This window comes from Xyrauchen texanus, chromosome 6 (genome assembly GCF_025860055.1).
Source record: "Xyrauchen texanus isolate HMW12.3.18 chromosome 6, RBS_HiC_50CHRs, whole genome shotgun sequence".
In the NCBI taxonomy this organism is placed as follows: Eukaryota; Metazoa; Chordata; class Actinopteri; order Cypriniformes; family Catostomidae; genus Xyrauchen; species Xyrauchen texanus.
In genome coordinates this window covers 50,411,256-50,431,211 of record NC_068281.1, presented here as the reverse complement: position 1 = coordinate 50,431,211, position 19,956 = coordinate 50,411,256, and the positions used below count along the sequence as shown (strand labels likewise).

The 19,956-nt window shown below is 40.2% G+C and overlaps 2 protein-coding genes across 2 annotated transcripts in view; one reads left to right on the top strand and one right to left on the bottom strand.

The window, feature by feature from the left end:
* The window catches only part of LOC127644837 (gastrula zinc finger protein XlCGF26.1-like), a 178,588-nt gene that overhangs the window by 71,692 nt on the left and 86,940 nt on the right, over positions 1–19,956 (bottom strand). The gene's annotated exons all lie outside the window — the stretch shown is intronic.
* On the top strand, positions 431–6,796 carry LOC127644860 (gastrula zinc finger protein XlCGF49.1-like). The gene is made up of 2 exons (XM_052128268.1): positions 431–718; positions 5,488–6,796. Exons 1-2 carry the CDS (start codon positions 634–636, stop codon positions 6,225–6,227), a joined length of 825 nt encoding a protein of 274 aa, XP_051984228.1. The 5' UTR covers positions 431–633; the 3' UTR covers positions 6,228–6,796.

Sequence of the window (19,956 nt, the reverse complement as noted above, 5' to 3'; positions counted from 1 at the left end):
TACACACACCTTTCGTTTTAGATCTTGCACAAATGATCCCCTTACACTTTATTATACATATTATTCTCCTTGTTTTGTAGCTGCGTCATGTAACTTTTAAAAGAAAAGCATTTTACAATAGGTGTAGGCTAATAACCAATAAGAAAAATACATGTAGTGAAATAAAAGCAGAACTACAAAAGCTACTTTACAGAACTCACATACGTTTATTGTTTTATATTATTGTCTTTTGAAGAGTATCTATAACTGCTTCTATCTATTACACTTTGTGCTGAGTGGCATCACAAAGTGTGTTTTTCTATTGATAGCCTATATTTACATGAATGAATTTCAGCAGCGCTTGCTTTATTGGACTACTGTTGCCCACAACCCCTCGCGCTGCGGAACAGGAAGGGCTTTTTCTGCTCTTTTAAATGGCGACCTGTAGACAAAAGAGATATGATGCTTTATGGCGCGATGTGTCTTAATACTGGCTTGCTTCACTCACACAAGTATTTTACCGTCACTGGACTGAGTGCTTGAATTGAGGACATGAATATTCATGGGAAACGTGACGAAGAGTCGTTTCAAACATGCAGGGATAATAACGCCAGTTGTTAAAATATACATTTGCGTCATAAACTTATTGTAAAGATGGAGATTATTAAAGTGGAGATTGTGGACATGGGCGATCCAGAAACAGTCGATGTGACAAATGAAGATACTGAAGAACAAAGAGGTTGGTGTGCATTCTTCATTCATAAAGTCATTCAATACAAATTCAGTTCAGTCGACAGCATCTGAGGCATTGATTGCAGCAATATTGATTACCACCAAATTAATCTTGACCCTCCCTCCCTTTCTTCATATATAAAAAGCAAAAATCGGGGTTACAACAAAAAAGGTAATGAAAGTGCAGCTCTTATCTACTTGAATGGAGAAAGACCAACATCTACTAAACGGTTTGTCAAGATTACGATCATATTTCATATCCACACTGGCACCACAAATGGTGCCGCTTTACCTCAGGTTACGCTAAATTTTCCCAGTTTTTATAGTTAATGCGCATGCGCGTTGTCGAGTTGATTGACAGGCGATGTCTGTATCTAAAAGTTGATTGGGTCTTTTACGTTTAAGGCAGGACTTCCTCTTCTACATCCGTTGACCGCTGGGCGGTCCAATTTTTCTCATACATTTTAAAAGAAGTGACCCGTCTCTGCTAAATTGAAGCTCTGGTTCCAGTGAGACACTTACAGTGGAAGTCAATGAGGTCAATCCGTAAACATCGAAGTACTCTTTTAAAAGTGTAGACACAAGACATAAACAATATGTGTGTTAACATGATTTTACTGTGATAAAATCACTTACTAACTGCATCTGTGGAAAGTTATAGACATTTTTACAATGTCGTTGCCATGACGATGACATGACACCATAAACCCTAAAACCACCACAAAAATAGCATTATTGCTCAAACAATACAGGAGTTTTAACAGAATAATGAATGTACATGCTATTATGAATTAAAAGCTTCACATTTCTCTCAATAAGAGTGTGTAAATCTGATCTTTTTTAGATGTTTAGCAGATGTTAATTTGAATGCGACACTTTCTGGATGAAACACTCTTAAGAACATTTCGTGACACACGTGTGTTAGAAGAGTTCTAAATTAAATTAAACTTGACATTTTTAATCGTGATTAAGAATGAAACCGTATAATCACATCACACCTATAGTGGTATTCCTGATTTATTTGCAGAAATTAATCAAATGAGCTTTTAATATGCTCAGGGTTGCCAGATATTATATCAAACACCCCAATCAGAAATGTATACTTGCACAAATAGGAAATAGTTTGTGATTGACATTGTGATTGACAACTTTGAAAATACATCACTTATCTATGATACTGTAAACTCTACATGAATCTGATGGGAAAAAAATAAATAAAAGGGCAACAGGATTACAGAAATGAAAAGATAAAAAAGTTTTTTTTACTTTTGCCTTCTCAGCATGCAAGGAGGCGATGACCAGGTCGTCATCTGGAAAGCAGGAAGAGTGCATAATATTAAGTAAACATCACACATTAGAAAAATAATTTCTATTAGGGATAAACCCAGTCTGATCTGGATGTATCAGCCTTAAAATGGTCTGGTTAAGTCTAGTGGTAATAATTTTTGCAAAAATTTTAGCATCTACATTTTTAAGAGAAATCTGTCCATATGAACCCACCTCTAGTGAATCTTACCCTTCTTTGGTATAACCATGATAACTACTTCATACATAGTCTCTGGTAGCGATCCTGTTTCCGGTGAATGGGTAGACACACTATGTAGGCATGAGGAAACAACACTGGACATATGCTTATAAAATTCAGCTGTAAAGCCATCAGGACCGGGTGCCCTTACCATTCTTTAGGGTACTAATCACATCTTCTACTGGATCCTCTACATTAGAGACTCCAGGTCCTTCTGATCCAATTGGGGTAAACTGCATTTCTGCAAGAACACATCCATGTGTCCGGAGTCTGCAGTAGTTCTGGACATGTATAAAAACTTATAAACTAATCAAATCTATTATTAATGTCTTCCCGATTAAATAAGAGACTTCCATTTCTATATTTAATACTATGTATAGTCTAGTCACTATCTAGCTTACGTAACTGTCTCAATAACTGTTTGTGTTATCAGAGTTACATTTTTTTGCAGTTTTTAAGCTAAAAAATTATTTACTTATGAGAAGAGTTAATTTTATTGTTTTTATATTGTCTGTCCAATATTTGTTTATATGTATACATAGAAGGGCGTGGCATTTTCTTTGTCCAACAATTGAATCTGTTTTTCTAAATCACGCATCTCTTTCCTCTTTATTTTTATGTGCTTCAAATGAAATTATGTGGCAACACAGATATGCCTTAAGAGTATCCCATTGTAGATTTGAGAAAGTTTCAGGATCATTCATCTTAAAAAATAATTTGGGTCTCAAGATTTGTGCAAAATACTGGGTCATTGAGAAGTATATATTTAAATCTACAACAATTTTGTCTTACTGCCGAGTTAAATTTTAAATTTAGCTAGAAAGTAAGAGGAGTGTGGTATAATATTATACTTCACATGTTGTACATATGGTTGTAATTTAGCATCCACAAGAAAGTAATCAATCCAACTGTGTGTATTATGCACTGGAGAATAAAATAAGAAGTCCCTCCCCGTTGGATTGATAACCCTCCATGTATTGAACACAACAGAGTTTGACGCAAAAGCTTTTAATATTTCTGCTGATTTAAGCATCTTTGTTTTGGGTGGGTAGGATTTATATAATATAGGGGACAAAACAAAATTCAGATCCCCTCCCAAAATCAGATTACTCTGGGGTTTTGTCTCTGGTACTAGAGAAATAACGTGTCTGCAAAATTGAGGGTTGTCAAAATTAGGGCCATGGATATTAACCAATGTCACTGGGGTGGAATGAATTTCACATGTTACTATTATCTATCTGTCATTTGTATCTGTGATCGTGCCCTTATGTTTAAAGAGTATGTCCTTTTTAATGAGTATTGCAGAGACTCATTAGCTGAGAATGTAGAGTGAAAGGTTTGACCGATCCACGTGTTTCTTAATCTAACATGGGCTGTATTTTTCAGATGGGTTTCTTTGAGGAATATAATATCTACTGAAAGTGATTTTAGATGTGAGAATACTTGAGCACACTGGACCAGGTGATTTAACCCTTTCACATTTCACGAGGCGGAAGTAATTCCCTGTTGGCGACTAAGGAATTAGTGCTAGTAACCATCAAAAATGTCCACTACAGTCATCCCACATCCCAGTGCCAGACAACCACAATCAGAAGCAGAGGGAGTCTACCCTCCATTCCCTCCCTTCCCAACAAGTGCCCCATGTCTAGCGCTAATGTTGCAAACACACACACACACATATGCGACACGACAAAAATAAAATAAAATAAAATAACCTCCCTTAAGGGCTACTATAAAGCTGTACAGTGTTCTAGAACTTACAAAACATGATTATCAGTGAGCCCTTGCAAGGCTATTTGGCAACACTGGGAGACGAAAGACTAATCATAGTCATTTATATTCACATCTTCATGCACGTCTCCAAAATTTAACACAGAACTTTAAAATCAAAAACAAAAGGATTAGCTGGATTTTATAGTTTTCTTAGCCACATATGGGCTATATTAATTGTCGGCCAACCAACCCAAAGTGCTTGCTTGTAAGCAGTTAGCCAGCTGTCTGATAGTGAAAGTTCAAACCTCTGTAATAATATGTTGCTTAACGTATCTCATGGCTTCCTTATGATCTGCTGTGGTCCAAATGTGGCTCACTCTAAATCGACCTGGGTATGAAATCCTGTATTGACCCACTCACGATCACCGAAGAGACACTTGACCCCATCAAATGCAACTCAATGTTTAGGCTCAACAGCTGAATAATCATGGAGTATGTGTAGCTCTGTTCACCAATAAGATGCCCTTATTACAAGCGCGCTGAAGAATTTCCTTGCGGATATGACAGTAGTGGACCTGGCCTCAGAGGTTTACCATCCTCCAGTCTTCTCTGTAGCGATCTGTGCGCTCAGTCCAACTTAGCCACAAACTCTATAGAATTACTTCCTTTTGTTCCTTCAGCCAGTCCTATATTCCTTGGATTACACCATCTGGAGTAACTCCCCAAGCGGTCATGTTTCACCACTAAAGTCTCGACCTCAGGGCCTAAATGCTTCACCTCTGCCTGTAAAGTGGTCACCAAGTCTGAATTATATATAGCGGATTCTTCCAGATCTCGAAGAGTGGAGCTATGAGCAACTGTCGTTGTCCATAGGCTCTATCTCCATGCGCCTCTCCCCCTGCAAGGCGAGCATTTAGCTTCTCAGGTCAGTAGACATTCAAGTTAGTACTTAGCGTAGCACATATTTCGGCTTTATGGGAAATCATTTACATGTGTAAAGCCGCTATGGCAGTGAGGATTGGGTTCATTGTTGCAGCCGAGGCCTCTGGCACTTACACATCGCCATGATGCTCATCTGTGATGTCCTCCACCAGGTCTTTGTTTCCTTACAGTGTCCCTTTGTCAGTCACATTCTGGGTCTTGTTTCATTTTGCTCATTAATTTGTCCGCTGTACATTTCATTATTTGATACAGAGTAATAAATGGTCTTTCATCAAAACTAATGCTCGGATTGCAGGTGCTTAGAAAAACATGTGTTCCATCGCTTGAGCGTTCCCCGAACAAAAAGTTCTTAGTGTTTCCAAACTTTTTAAGGGTAGTGTAGTTATATTACACAGAGACTACTAAAGAGTAAAATCTAAATGGTCACAACTTTGTATACAGTCATGTACCATAATTAATTATAATTAAATTAAAGATCATTTACAAATGTATTATTGAGACCTGTTGCTTTTTACTGTTAAATGATCACTTTTATATCTTTTTTACATTTGTCCTTCTTGAATATAATTTGTACAATTTTGATATGTTCATTTTAGACCTGACGGAAGTGAAGAATGAAAGTCAAGAACCAAATGAAGTGGAGGAGGAACATCAGGAACCTTATAATTCCACAACTGGAGAAACCTCTTCAAGTGGCTCACAGACTGGAAAGGAGATCTCTCCGATAAAAAGAGTAGTCAGAAAACCTTTTTGCTGCCCTCAATGTGAAAAGAGTTTCACATGCAAAGACCACCTGATGGATCACTTCAGAATTCACATTGGAGAAAGGCCTTACGTGTGTCCACAGTGTGGCAAGAGTTTCGTTCAAAAAGGAAGTCTCAGGATCCACATGCGAATTCACACTGGCGAGAGGCCTTTCACCTGCCCTCAGTGTGGAAAGAGCTTCTCATATAAAGAAATCCTAAAGGATCACATGCGGATTCACACAGGAGAAAGGCCTTTCAAGTGTGGTCAATGTGGAAATAGTTTCAAACAAAAGGGACACTTGAAGATTCACATGCGAACTCACACTGGAGAGAGGCCTTACACGTGCCTTCAGTGTGACAAGAGTTTCACGCATCAAGGAAATCTATTAAGTCATATGAAAATACATTCTGGAGAGAAACCACACAAGTGTTCTCAGTGTGGCAAGAGGTTCTTTGAGGCAACATATCTCAAAAAACACCTGAAAACACATACAGTTGAGAGGCCCCACTTGTGTTCTGTTTGTGGCAAAGTTTATTTAAGGCTCAGAAGTTTAGAAGCACACAAGAAAACTCATACTGATAAACCGTAGTGATCATATTGTGAAAAGAAAAGACATGATGCCAGGTCTAATTAATGATCTAAAGTGTGCTTTAGACGTAAGCAAGAAAATATTTAGTTCCTACAATATTTACTTTTCACTAGAAATGGATTCAGAAGGCAGCAAAGCTGGATCATAAAATTTCTTCAATGTCTTCTTTTAAAGGACCAAACTGAGACCCCCCTTTAGTGGACCGGAAGGTAAACCGAGCAAAAAGGACACGGTTATCTTGCAGTTCTTGCGTTGACACTATCTAATGCCTTGAAAGTGGACACTGTTGTTTTTGATGTTGACCAAAAGTGAGGACCATAATAAAAGAAAACTTCCTTAAGGGCAACTGTGTTCTAATACTTACAAAATGTAATTAACAGTGAGCCCATGCAAGGCTATTTGGCAACACTGGCAGACGAAAGACTACCGTAATCTTAGTCATTTTTATTCACATCTTGGTCAGACAACAGTCCTTAGACTAATAGTTTAAGTCTGCATAAATCTTTCCAAAATTTTGCATGGATCCATATAATCAAAAACAAAAAGACTAGCTGGATTTGATTGTTCTCTTAGCCACATAAAACCAGGCTATATTAATTGTTGGCCAACCAGCCCAAAGTGCTTGTGTTTAAGCAGTTAGCCAGCTATCTGAGAGTGAAAGTTCAAGCCTCTTTAATAATATGTTCCTTGACCTATTTCATGGCTTGCTCAGGATCTGTTATGGGCCTCACTCTAAATCGACCCAGGTATGACTCCCTTGCGATCACTGAGGAGACACATGACCCCATCAAATGCAACTCGACATATCAAGTCAAGTCAAGTCAAGTGGTTTTTATTGTCGTTTCAACCATATACAGTTAGTACAGTAAACAGCAAAACGAGACAACGTTCCTCCAGGACCATGGTGCTACATAAAAACAACAAAGGACCAACATAGGACCACATGAGACTACACAACGAAATAAAATACCTATATAAACTACCTATATAAAGTGCACGTGCAAACATGTGCAAAAAGTACGGGACAGTACAACAAATTACTGACAATGAACAGGACAATAGACAGTGCAAGCGCCGACCAGTACTCAGTAGTGCAAAAAGATGACAGTTTCTAAAAATGTAAACATAACATACTATGAGATAATGTTCTATGCACATAGCAGTTATTGAGGTAGCAGACAGTTATAAAGTGACAGTAATTAAAGTGCAATTCAGGACACGTGTGTGTCAAACCAGTCTCTGAGTATTGAGGAGTCTGATGGCTTGGGGAAGAAGCTGTTACACAGTCTGGCCGTGAGGGCCCGAATGCTTCGGTACCTCTTGCCAGACGGGAGGAGGGTAAAGAGTTTGTGTGAGGGGTGTGTGGGGTCGTCCACAATGCTGGTTGCTTTATGGATACAGTGTTTTTTGTAAATGTCTTTGATGGAGGGAAGAGAGACCCCAATGATCTTCTCAGCTGTCCTCACTATCCTCTGCAGGGCTTTGCGGTCCGAAACGGTGCAAGTCCCAAACCAGGCAGTGATGCAGCTGCTCAGGATGCTCTCAATAGTCCCTCTATAGAATGTAGTGAGGATGGGGGTTGGGAGATGTGCTTTCCTCAGCCTTCGAAGAAAGTAGAGACGCTGCTGGGCTTTCTTGGTGATAGAACTGGTGTTGAGGGACCAGGTGAGGTTCTCCGCCAGGTGAACACCAAGAAATTTGGTGCGCTTGACGATCTCCACAGAGGAGCCGTCGATGTTCAGCGGAGTGTGTTCACCTTGTGCTCTCCTAAAGTCAACAACCATCTCTTTTGTTTTGTCGACATTCAGGGACAGGTTGTTGGCTCTACACCAGTTCGTCAGCCGCTGCACCTCCTCTCTGTATGCTGACTCGTTGTTCTTGCTGATGAGACCCACCACGGTCGTGGTCATCGGCGAACTTGATGATGTGATTCGAGCTGTGCATTGCTGCACAGTCGTGAGTCAGCAGAGTGAACAGCAGTGGACTGAGCACACAGCCCTGGGGGCCCCAGTGCTCAGTGTGGTGGTGGTGGAGATGCTGTTCCCGATCCGGACTGACTGAGGTCTCCCAGTCAGGAAGTCCAGGATCCAGTTGCAGAGGGAGGTGTCCAGGCCCAGCAGGTTCAGCTTTCCAATCAGGTGCTGGGGAATGATTGTGTTGAATGCTGAGCTGAAATCTATGAACAGCATTCGAACGTATGAGTCCTTATTGTCTAGGTGGGTGAGGGCCAGATGGAGGGTTGTGGTGATGGCATCGTCCGTTGAACGGTTTGAACGATCACGCAAACTGCAGTGGGTCTAGTGAGGGGGCAGCTGGGTCTTAATCTGCCTCATGACGAGCCTCTCGAAGCACTTCATGATGATGGGTGTAAGTGCGACGGGACGGTAGTCGTTGAGGCAGGACACTGAAGACTTCTTTGGCATGGGGATGATGGTGGTGGCCTTGAAGCCTATATATATATAGGCTTGAATCCTATATATATATATATATATATATATATATATGTAGCCTCTGTTCAACACGAAGGAGTACGCCCTTATTACGAGCATGCTAAAGAATTTCCTCGTGGATATGAAAGTAGTGGACATTCCTTATGAGCGGCCTTAGAGGTTTACCTTCCTATAGTCTTCTCTGTAGTGATCTGTACGCTCAGTCCAATAGAGGATTATTCTCCATGTTAACAGATCCTGTAACAACTTAGCCATGAACTCTCTAGAATTACTTCCTTCTGTTCCTTCAGCCAGTCCTATAATCCTTAGATTACACTGTCTGGAGTAACTCTCCAAGCGTCATGTTTAGGGTCTCGACCTCAGCACCTAAACGCTTCACCTCTGCCTGTAAGTTGGTCACCAGGTCTGAATTATATGAAGCGGTTTCTTCCAGATCTCAAAGAGTGGAGCATCTGTCGTTGTCCATTGGCTCGATATCTCTGTTCGCATCTCTTCCTGCATGGTGCGCATTTCGCTTCTCAGGTCAGTAGACATTTGAGTTAACTCAGTAGGATGGGCTTGAGGATTGGGTTCGTTGTTGCAGCCAAGGCCTCTGGCACATCGCCATGTTCTTCATCGGCGACGTCCTCTACCAGGTCTTTCCTTTCAGTGTCCCTTTGTCAGTTGCTTTCTTGGTCTTGTTTAAGGTCATTTTTCTCACTAATTTGTCCTCTGTCCATTTCGTTACGTGAATAGGACACGTGACGCATAGTTCATCATTTCAGAGTTCTCGAGAAGTAAACGTGCTGCCCAATTTTTCTAACCGCACTCACTCTGAATGCACAGAATGCATATGCACCTGGAATGTTTTGCAGTAGTTAGTAGGTCCAAAAGGTAGCAACACTCATCTTTGAGCCTGTGCTGTCACAAAGATGCGATTAAAGAAGACGTAATTGCCATTAAACATCAGTGGCCTGAAGGTAGAAACAACAATAGGGGATGTGCATGTCAATAGCGTGTGTGTGAGGAGGTCAGGAGATACCTGGATTTGTATACCTCAATTCTGAAGGACTATAGGTCTAAATTCCTGAAGAGAAATATGACAATGTCCCATAGCAGTCGTGCCAACCACATGTGTATGCGTGTACAGAAGGTCTGGGTTATAAAAATGCTTATTATATTTAAATTTATTTTGTATTTTTTTATATCAATGACTTTATTAAATATAATTATTAAAATTATTTAATAATTTAGGCTCTATTTAGTTCTACTTGGCTAGTTGAGTGCTTTACCTTGGAAACCTAGCGCAAGTGGAGGCTAACACTATTCCCCGCGGCATACATGCAGAACTCACCACGCGCCCCACCGAGAGTGAGAACCACATTATAGTGACCACGAGGCGATTAACCCAACGTGACTCTAGCAACCGGGCCAAACTTGCGACTCTTGCTGAGGTACCCAGGCCCCCTAGTTGAAGATTTTTGTAATGATCCATAGCACAGTCACAAGCAATAAAGTGTTTCTTCTTGAGCTGTTTATTGATGGTTGGCAATCCAGTTTATTGTGCATTACCGGCTTCTAATGAGCTGGATGTGGATGTCAAAAGGAAGTCTTTCAGTAGAGTCAAACATCAGCTGAAGAAGATGAAATTTGTGAAATTTCATTATAAAGAGGTTACGCATCTTATGTAGGATTATATCCTAAGTGGAGTATACTTTAAATGTAGCTTACCCTGTGGAGTTCATTTGAAATCATGTTTAATTCATTCTTGAAGTCTAACAAACATGTGGACTCCATTTCCTCCCCATTAATCGAGTGAAATATATATTATGATAAATATCGATATTGAATGATATGAAAAAAATATTGTGATAATAGTTTTGTCCATATTGCCCAGCCATAGTGAACAGTCAAATGAAGTATACTTTTAAAGGCTAGCATTCGATGGTAAGCAGACGCTTAGCTTTCGCGTCAAAAAGAAGTATGCTTCAGGCAGTAGCGCTTCCTACTGGCCACCCCATTCACCCTGATAATTATAAAAGTTTGTATGTAACTCAGAATAACACTATGTATATAATATTCTGTGTATATTCAGAATAATGTCTATGTATTATCAGACATTACATATATAGCATAAAACATTTCAACAGCAAGGAGCAGCATTTGTTTAGTTATAATTACCCTCTTAATCTCCACTCCCACTTTTCTCGAGTTTGCACATCAAAGAGCGCCAATTGAATAATCAGCAGTGCTTGTAACAGGAGCGCTGTGAACTTGACAACAACAAAATGACAAAGTAAGCTTTCATGCAACAGTTTTCACTAAATTCTTTCTCTTGTAAAAGAGAGCTATTTTCCCCAGGTTAACCAAAATTCACTGTGTTCCTTGCCACAGTTGCCTTCAGCTTGCTCACTAGGGTTATTAATACAATTATTATTTCATTACTTATTTTTAAACACGATTAACAATCGTATTTGATCTAATTACAGAATGATGATTCATCGACATTATAGACATTACAGTAAAGCTGCTTTGAAACGATGTGTGTTGTGAAAGGCGCTATACAAATAAAATTGAATTCAATTAAAGACTCCCTGTAACTAAATATGAAGTTGTATGTCAGATGAATTTGTTTTCCATAAACAGTTTTATTTAATTATCTTTCCTACTTTTTGTTTCCCATTCGTCCAAGATTGGTTCCACGTGGAAGGTGTATAACTGTTTAATTTAGTATAATAAAAAACACGGAATTTTTTCTCGACGTGGAGAAACAGAGCATCTGAAACATCATATGGTTTACAATAAAAATGTGGTACAAACATATTAAGACCGGAAATACAATCGCGGGAAATAAATTTAATCTGGTGCTTGTTGATGATTTAAGATGTGCGTTGTTGATAACGGCAGCGTGTAGAGATGTGTTTACAGTCAACTACCCAGTCACATGAGTTCACTTCTAATGCAGCAGCTAGTCAATGTGATTGTTAACAATCATGTTAAAGGACATACTATAGTAATCTAATATGCCATTTCCTCTTTATGAAGAGAGTGAGTTTACAGTTTGATGACCATTAGCCTATGATTATTAATCGAGCAAGTTTCCCTAACTAACATTTTTTTTGGGGACAAACACAATTTGAGGACTGGGGTAACCTTTTAGCAACCCTTCTGTGCTTCAACATTGCAAATTGTGCCTTTTATTGCTGTTCACTAAAAACTTGCTTAGCACCATTAATATACAGATATTAAACAAGGTCTTAAAAAGTCATAATTCATACTTCCACAAATAAAGGCCGTAAAAAGGAGCAACAAGGTCATGGCATTAAATGTTGCATGAGGGATTGTTTTTTCATTGTGTTTAAGTAGGGTGACCAGACATCCCATTTATAAGAGGTGTGTCCCGACAATTCTATAAACATTGTATTTATGTTCTGGTTTCAGCTGGTAGGCTCACTGAATTATTATTTTTTCTAGTTACATTTAATATACTAATTTTCCTTCTCGCTATTGTCTTTGGTATCGTTTGCAGAGAAGAGAAGCCATTTCAAAGCGTTGCATGTTGATTTGATGATACTTTCATTCTAGTCTTTCTGCAAATCTGCTGAAATGTATCTGGATACTATGGCAATGACGTCATATGCTTGGAGCGCACTCTGTCATTCTGTCAGTCAGCACAAGTAGAAATGCACCAATAAAAAAACGTGTTTTCAACAATGAGCTGAAAGAAGCCGATCCATTTCTTTGTGCAACAAGCTAAATCTTAAAATATACATCTTCACAAACTATTTAGCCTATACCAGGGTTCGGTAAACTTTTTTTTTTATTTTCTTGGTCTCCTCACATTTGTACCTTTTGTTTAACTCTCATTCTGCTCATGAAAACACAATGCGTGATCACGAGGAAGGATTGGACTCAAGATGGCGCAGAGTATGGCTGCTGCGCTGCTCCGACACAACACTGCAGTTTATTGTTCGTTTTTTTTGTCTTGGATGTTGTCTGCTTTATTGTATATGACAGACAAACACTTTTGGACATTGGTTCTGCAATTACACGCTGAAAACCGGACTTCAAATTCCTCAATGCCAACCCGCTGTTTACAAACACGCCAGCAGAGCCCATTATCTGGGCTGCCCGGCCGCGGAAACGCAGAAGGAAAAGGGGAAAAAGAGCCGGTGTACTCATCAGAGTAAGACATCGCGCAAATCGACCCCCGCTAACCAGTATACTACTGGCAAATGTTCAGTCTATGGACAACAAGGTCTGAGAGCGTGGATCTCTTTCCAACGAGAGACGAGGGATTGCTGCGTTATTTGCCTTACGGAAACCTGGATGTCTGCGGAGATTCCAGATAGGCCATCGAACCCGCGGGTTTCTCTGTGCACCGAGCGGACCGAGCGAAAGACCTCTCAGGTAGAAGCAGAGGTGGTGATGTATGTTTTATGATCAACGAATCATGGTGTGATCAGAGGAACGTACATTTTATGAAGTCTTTCTGCTCTCCTGATCTGGAAAATCTCATGCTTCTTTGTCGACCATTCTGGCTACCGAGGGAATTCACAGTGGTCATTATCACAGCTGTGTACATCCCCCCCACAAGCCGACACAGACCGGACACTCAAGGAACTTTTATGGGAGTATAAGTGAGCTGGAAACCGCGCACCCTGAGGCCGCGTTCATTGTTACCGGGGACTTTAACAAAGCCAATTTTAAAACAAACGCACCAAAATACCACCAACACATCAGCTTCAACACACGAGGGGACCGGGTTTTGACCATTGCTATTCTCCTTTCTGGGATGGCTACAAATCCCTCCCCCGCCCACCATTTGGCAAATCAGACCACTCTTCCGTTCTGCTTCTGCCCACTTACAGGCAGAAACTGAAACAGGAAGCACCCACCCTCAGAATGATCCAGTGCTGGTCGGACCAATCAGACTCTATGCTACAAGACTGTTTTGATCACGCGGACTGGGAGATGTTTCCGGTCCACCTGATGACGAAATCGAGGTTTACGCTGATAGCGCAACGTGTTTCATCAGGAAGTGAGTAGAGGACGTTGTTCTGACCAAAACAATATGGATCTACCCAACCAGAAACCATGGGTTAATGGCGATGTTCACGCTGCACTTAATGTGCGGACCTCCGCTTTTAATTCCGGGAATGCTGAGGAGCATAACAAGCCAGTTATGCCCTCCGTAACTCTATCAGAGCAGCCAAATGCCAGTACAGGCACAAAATTTAAGGACAGTTCAACACTACCAATTCTAGTATCTGGCAGGGAATTAACTTCATCACGGACTAAAAGTGAATCAAAACTCCGCCGTGAACACCGCTGCCCTTCTCCTGGATGAGCTTAATACATTTTATGCTCGTTTTAATGACAATAACACCGCCCTCGTGGAGAGGGCACTCGCGGCCGACGCTACAGAGGTTGGTTCACTCTCCATCGCTGTTGCGGATGTAACCCGATCCTTCCGACGGGTGAACATCCATAAAGCCGCGGGTCCAGACGGCATTCTGGGCCGCGTCATAGCGTGTGCAAACCAACTGGCTGGTGTTTTTATGGACATTTTAAACCTGTCCCTCTCCCTGTCTGTAGTCCCCACATGCTTCAAAACGTCAAGCATTGTGCCTGTACAAAAGCAATTAAAAATCACTTGTTTAAATGACTGGCGTCCTGTTGCTCTGACCCCCACCATCAGCAAATGCTTTGAGAGGCTAATCAGAGATTACATCTGCTCTGTGCTGCCCACCTCTCTGGACCCATTGCAGTTTGCCTACCGCAACAACCGCTCCACTGATGATGCCATTGCATCTACGGTTGTAGGTCTGATCACTGACAATGATGAAACAGCCTACAAAGAGGAGGTGCACACTCTGACACACTCCTGACACTCTGACACACTGGTGTCAGGAGCACAACCTCTCCCTAAACGTCAGTAAAACCAAGGAGCTTGTAGTGGACTTCTGGAAGAAAGACAGAGAACACAGCCCCATCACCATTAATGAGTCAGCAGCTTCAAGTTCCTCGGTGTCCACATTACTGAGGAACTCACATGGTCCGTCCACACTGAGGCCGTCCACACCAGCACCTCCTCTTCCTGAGACGGCTGAGGAAGTTTGTAATGAACCACCTCATCCTCATACGGTTCTACACCAGCACTGTAGACAGCATCCTGACTGGCTGCATCACCGTCAGGTATGGAAATGGCACCGCCCACAACCACAAAGCCCTGCAAAGGGTGGTGCGAACTGCCAGAAACATCATCAGAGGTGAGCTTCCCTCCCTCCAGGACATATACACTAGGCGGTGTATGAAAAAAGCTTGGAGGATCATCAGAGACTCCAGCCACCCGAGTCATGGGCTGCTCTCACTGCTACCATCAGGCAGGCGGCATCGCAGCGTCAGGACCCGCACCAGCCAATTACATGACATCTTCAACCCCAAGCAATCAGACTTTTGAACACTTGATATCTCATGATCAATAATCAGCACTGCAATTTATTAATCTTATTATCTCACACTGGACTGTCAAATATATTCTCCGCAATACAACTACAGTACTGTGTATATATATTTTTTTTTTTTTATATACTCTTTATTTTTATTGTATGTGCACTTTATATTGTGTATTCTATATTGTGTGTATTGTTTACTGTACATTGTATATTAGTATTGTGTTGTGTAAGTATGTGTACATTTGATTTGTAAATTGTGTTGTGTAAATCTGTTGTTTACTGTAATTGGTATATGTCTCGTCACTGTCATGACTGCTATGTTGCTCGGAACTGCACACAAGACTTTCGACAATAAAGTGATTTGATTTGATTACATCAAGACGTAGATTGGTTTGCAGGTGCAGAATTTATACATATAAAATAGTCGCCAGCGCTGGCGTGCCAGTGATTATCCCTCAGCAAGCCAATGCTGGCACACGTGCAAGAGGTTGCCGACCCCATGCCTATGGAGTTAAGTGTAGAAGTTTCCACACCCCTTTCAGAATGTATACAAATAGCCTATAAGAGATTAAATATGATATTTTTTATGTAGTACTTCCCTTCAAAAACTACATTACACAAAATGTACTCTTATTTACACAAATCATCCTGTTCAAAAGTTTGCACACCTTGGTTCTTCTTGTGTTGCCTTTTTCTTATTTTAAATATATAATTGTAAACTCATAATTCTTTGCACCTTTTGTAATAATTGTGTATGTGTCCCTCAAAGCTGGATCTCATCATATAGCCACTGAAGAACTCAAATGTCAGATGATGCTGTGAAACCAATTGATTTTACTGTAGTTGTTTTTTAAACCATTCTATTAACTTTAACCAGGCTAACGTTAGATTAATTTCTTCCCATACAGTTTAGTGGAGACATCTGTCTCTTTTCAGTTGTAGCCAATAAACCGAAAACATCTCGATTACTTATACATCATATTCTTTTCGATTTTATGAGTCAAATCTATATCAAATCAATAAAATGTAGCATATAGTTAACCTCACCTTTAGAAGTAATTATTTATTAAGTGATAGAAAGAAGAGTCTGTCTCCGAATGACCATTCATTTTAAATTGTGCAAGGAGGATATGTATATTTTAAAGTGTTCAGGGGTCTCATAACAGCGGGGAGGTTTTAAAGTGTACTTCATTAATACACAAGATCCTACCTTCACGCTGTGGACATACTGATATGCCATTGTGCTCATGAAACCCCACAAGACAATGCAAAGCCGTTAAAAATATCTCTGTAAGACACCTCTGACTATATTCTCATGTCATACATCCATGGCATTATAGTAAATGTAAGAAGATTTTTTGAGCATTATATCGGGATGGGGGAGTGGTGACTATATTTATACACACATATACAGTTGAAGTCAGAAGTTTACATACACATAGGTTGAAGTCATTAAATCTAGGTTTTTTAACCACTCCACAGATTTCACATTATTATTCCAACAATTCACTATCTCACAATTCCAGTTGGTCAGAACATTACATACACCAAGTTAACTTTTAAGCAGCTTGTAAAATTCCAGAAAATGATGTCAAGCCTTCAGGCAATAAGCTTCTGATTAATAAGCTAATTGTGCACTTGTGGATGTATCTTAAGGCCTACCTTCAATCTCAGTGCCTCTTTGCTTGACATCATGGGAATATCAAAAGAAATCAGCCAAGACCTCAGAAAACAAATTGTGGAACTCCACAAGTCTGGTTCATCCTTGGGAGCAATTTCCAAACACCTGAAGGTACCACGTTCATCTGTACAAACAATAGTACACAAGTATAAACACCAGGGATCATGCAGCCATCATAATGCTCTGGAAGGAGACACATTCTGTCTCCTAGAGATGAACATAATTTGGTGTGAAAAGTGCAAATCAATCCCAGAACAACAGCAAAGGATCTAGCGAAGATGATGGAGGAACCAGAGAGACAAGTATCTATATAACCTGAAAAGCTGCGCAGCAAGGAAGAAGCCACTGCTCCAAAACTGCCATAAAAAAGCCTAGAATACAGTTTGCAAGTACACAATGGGACAGAAATGGTACTTTTTGGAGAAATGTCCTCTGGTCTGATGAAACAAAAATGTAACTGTTTGGCCATAATGGCCATCATTTTGTTTGGAGGAAAAACAGTGAGGCTTGCAATCTGAAGAACACCATCCCATCTGTGAAGCGTTGGGGTGGCAGCATCATGTTGTGGGGGTGCTTTGCTGCAGGAGGGACTGGTGCACTTCACAAAATGTGGAAGGAAAATCTCAAGACATCAGCCTTGAAGTTAAAGCTCAGTTGCAAATGTGTCTTCCAAATGGACAATGACCCCAAGCAGGGCTGGAAGGGCATTTTTCCGTTGGGCCGACGCACTTTTGGGCCGTTCAGGGGCGGAATGGCCATCTGGAGAACTGAGCGGGCCGGTGGTTCGGCCGCGAAACGTGCCGAATTGTCCGCGATAAGCAACAACGAGCCTCCGCATTATGCAGAATGGACCACAATATATATATATATATATATATATATATATATATATATATATATATTGCCGCAATATACAGAAAAGGACAGCCACCCCCGCTCAACATTAGGCCAGTTGCCATGTAAAATCCAGGGCAGATTTATTTTCCCTGTCCAGCCCTAACCCCAAGCATACCTCCAAAGTTGTGGCAAAATTGACAAAATCAAGGTATTGGAGTTTCCATCACAAAGCCCTGACCTCAAACCGATATAAAACGTGTGGGCAGAACTGAAAAAGTGTGTGTGAGCAAGGAGGACTACAAACTTGACTCAGTTACACCAGTTCTGTCTGGAGGAATGGGCCAGAATTCCTGCAACTGATCGTGAAAATCTTGTGGAAGGATACCCAAAATATTTGATCCAAATTAAACAAATTAAATGCAATGCTACCAAATACTAACAAAGTGTATGTAAACTTCTGACCCACTGAGAATGTGATGAAAGGGATAAAAGCAGAAATAATCTCTCTACTATTATTTCACATTCTTAAAATAGATATTAAAATAGTGAATGTGTTCTACGATTAAATGCAGAATTGTGAAAAACTGAGTTTAAATGTATTTGGTTAAGGTGTATGTAAACTTCTGACTTCAACTGTACATATGAAGTGTATGTTTTATTTTATATTCCGTTTACAACCATTTTAATCACATGTAAGTCTCTAAAAATGTAGGGACAATTTTATTAAAAAAAATGTTGCTGGCATGTGTAATATTAGCTGTCACTGAAATTTCATAACACATTTTAACACAAATTGTTAACAAGTTTAGTTGTACTTCTGTTCTTCCACATCTCTTTCAGTCCTTGTCCCAGTTGCCCTTTGTCTTTGAAGATTGTAGTGTACACCTTTGTATGAAATCTTCAGTTTTTTGGCAGTTTCAAACACTGTATAGCCTTCACTCCTTAAAACAATGATTGACTGATGAGTTTCTAGAGAAAGCGGTTTCACTTTTGAACTAATATTGACCTTAAGACATGCCAGTCTATTGCATACTGTTCAACTCAAAAACAAACACAAAGACAATGTTCAGCTTCATTTAATGAATCATATAGCATTCAGCAGTGTTTTATATAATGGCAAGTGATTTTCTAGTACCAAATGATCAATTTAGCACGATTACTCAAGGATAAGGTGAAGGAGTGATGGCTGCTGGAAATGATTGTGACAGGGCGGAGGGTGGGTCCGGGTGATGATTCTACACAGCCGGCCCCTTAAAGAAGCCTCCGAGAGGGATGAAGGCAGATTGCGGACGGTGGTGCGACAGAGAGAGAGAGAGCGTTTACGGCAGCTGTCCATCATATGTGTGTGTTTGTGTTCTTAATTAAATATAATTTATTGTTAAGCCAGTTCTTGCCGCCTCCTTCCCATGAATCCCTTTACAATTACTTTTTCAAATAGTGATGGTGCTGTTTTTTCTTTGTATATTGATGGTGACCTTTCTACTGACTCTGACAAACACCAAAAGAAAGATGCCCAGGGTCCTGCTCATCTGCGTGAACGTAACTTAGGCGTGCTGCATGGAGGCATGAGAACTGCAGATGTGGCCAGGGCAATAAATTGCAATGTCCGTACTGTGAGACGCCTAAGACAGCACTACAGGGAGACAGGAAAGATCGCTGATCATCCTCGCAATGGAAGACCACTTGCAAGTGCCTTGGTGGAAGATTGGGGTAACATCTCACAGCAAGAACTGGTAAATCTGGTTTAGTCCATGAGGAGGAGATGCACTTCAGTACTTAATGCATTGTGCAAATACTAATTTGTCCCTGTTTTGAATCACAATATACTAAGCAAAAAGAATAAACTTGAGCTGTTTATCCAAGAAATCTGTCTGCAGGAAAATAAACTCCAAGGAGTTTCCTTTTGTCCAGCTTCAGCGTGCCTTATTTAGAAGTCATCATTCCAATGTCCTATTCTATACAATCATTAGAGTTTCAATTAAAACAAATAGAGTTACCATTAAAATCCTTGGAATTTCTGTGAGGGTTCTATTATTTTTTCAGTAGGGATGAGAGATGCTGTCTTCGGTTTTCTAAAAGCTTCATGAGTGGAGTCGAAAATATAAATAAGGATAAATGGATGGCGATTATTATGTTTATTGTCATTTCATGAATCGGTGCCTTTTCCATTTCAAATAGGTGGTTTTTAAAGTACATTTTATAAAGATTTTAAACATTCTATCAGACAAAGAGTGTCTGAAAAGAAGTTGAATTGTGCCATCTCAAACTGAATTAAGAATGTTCAATAAATGTTGGTTATAGAGTAGCTATATGCCTTTATCAAA

Bases quoted from the DNA above. Each gene is read 5' to 3' on its own strand.
- LOC127644860 (XM_052128268.1), top strand. From the start codon at position 634: ATGGAGATTATTAAAGTGGAGATTGTGGACATGGGCGATCCAGAAACA. The intron at 719-5,487 runs GTTGGTGTGCAT...TGTTCATTTTAG, and splicing joins AGATACTGAAGAACAAAGAG to ACCTGACGGAAGTGAAGAAT.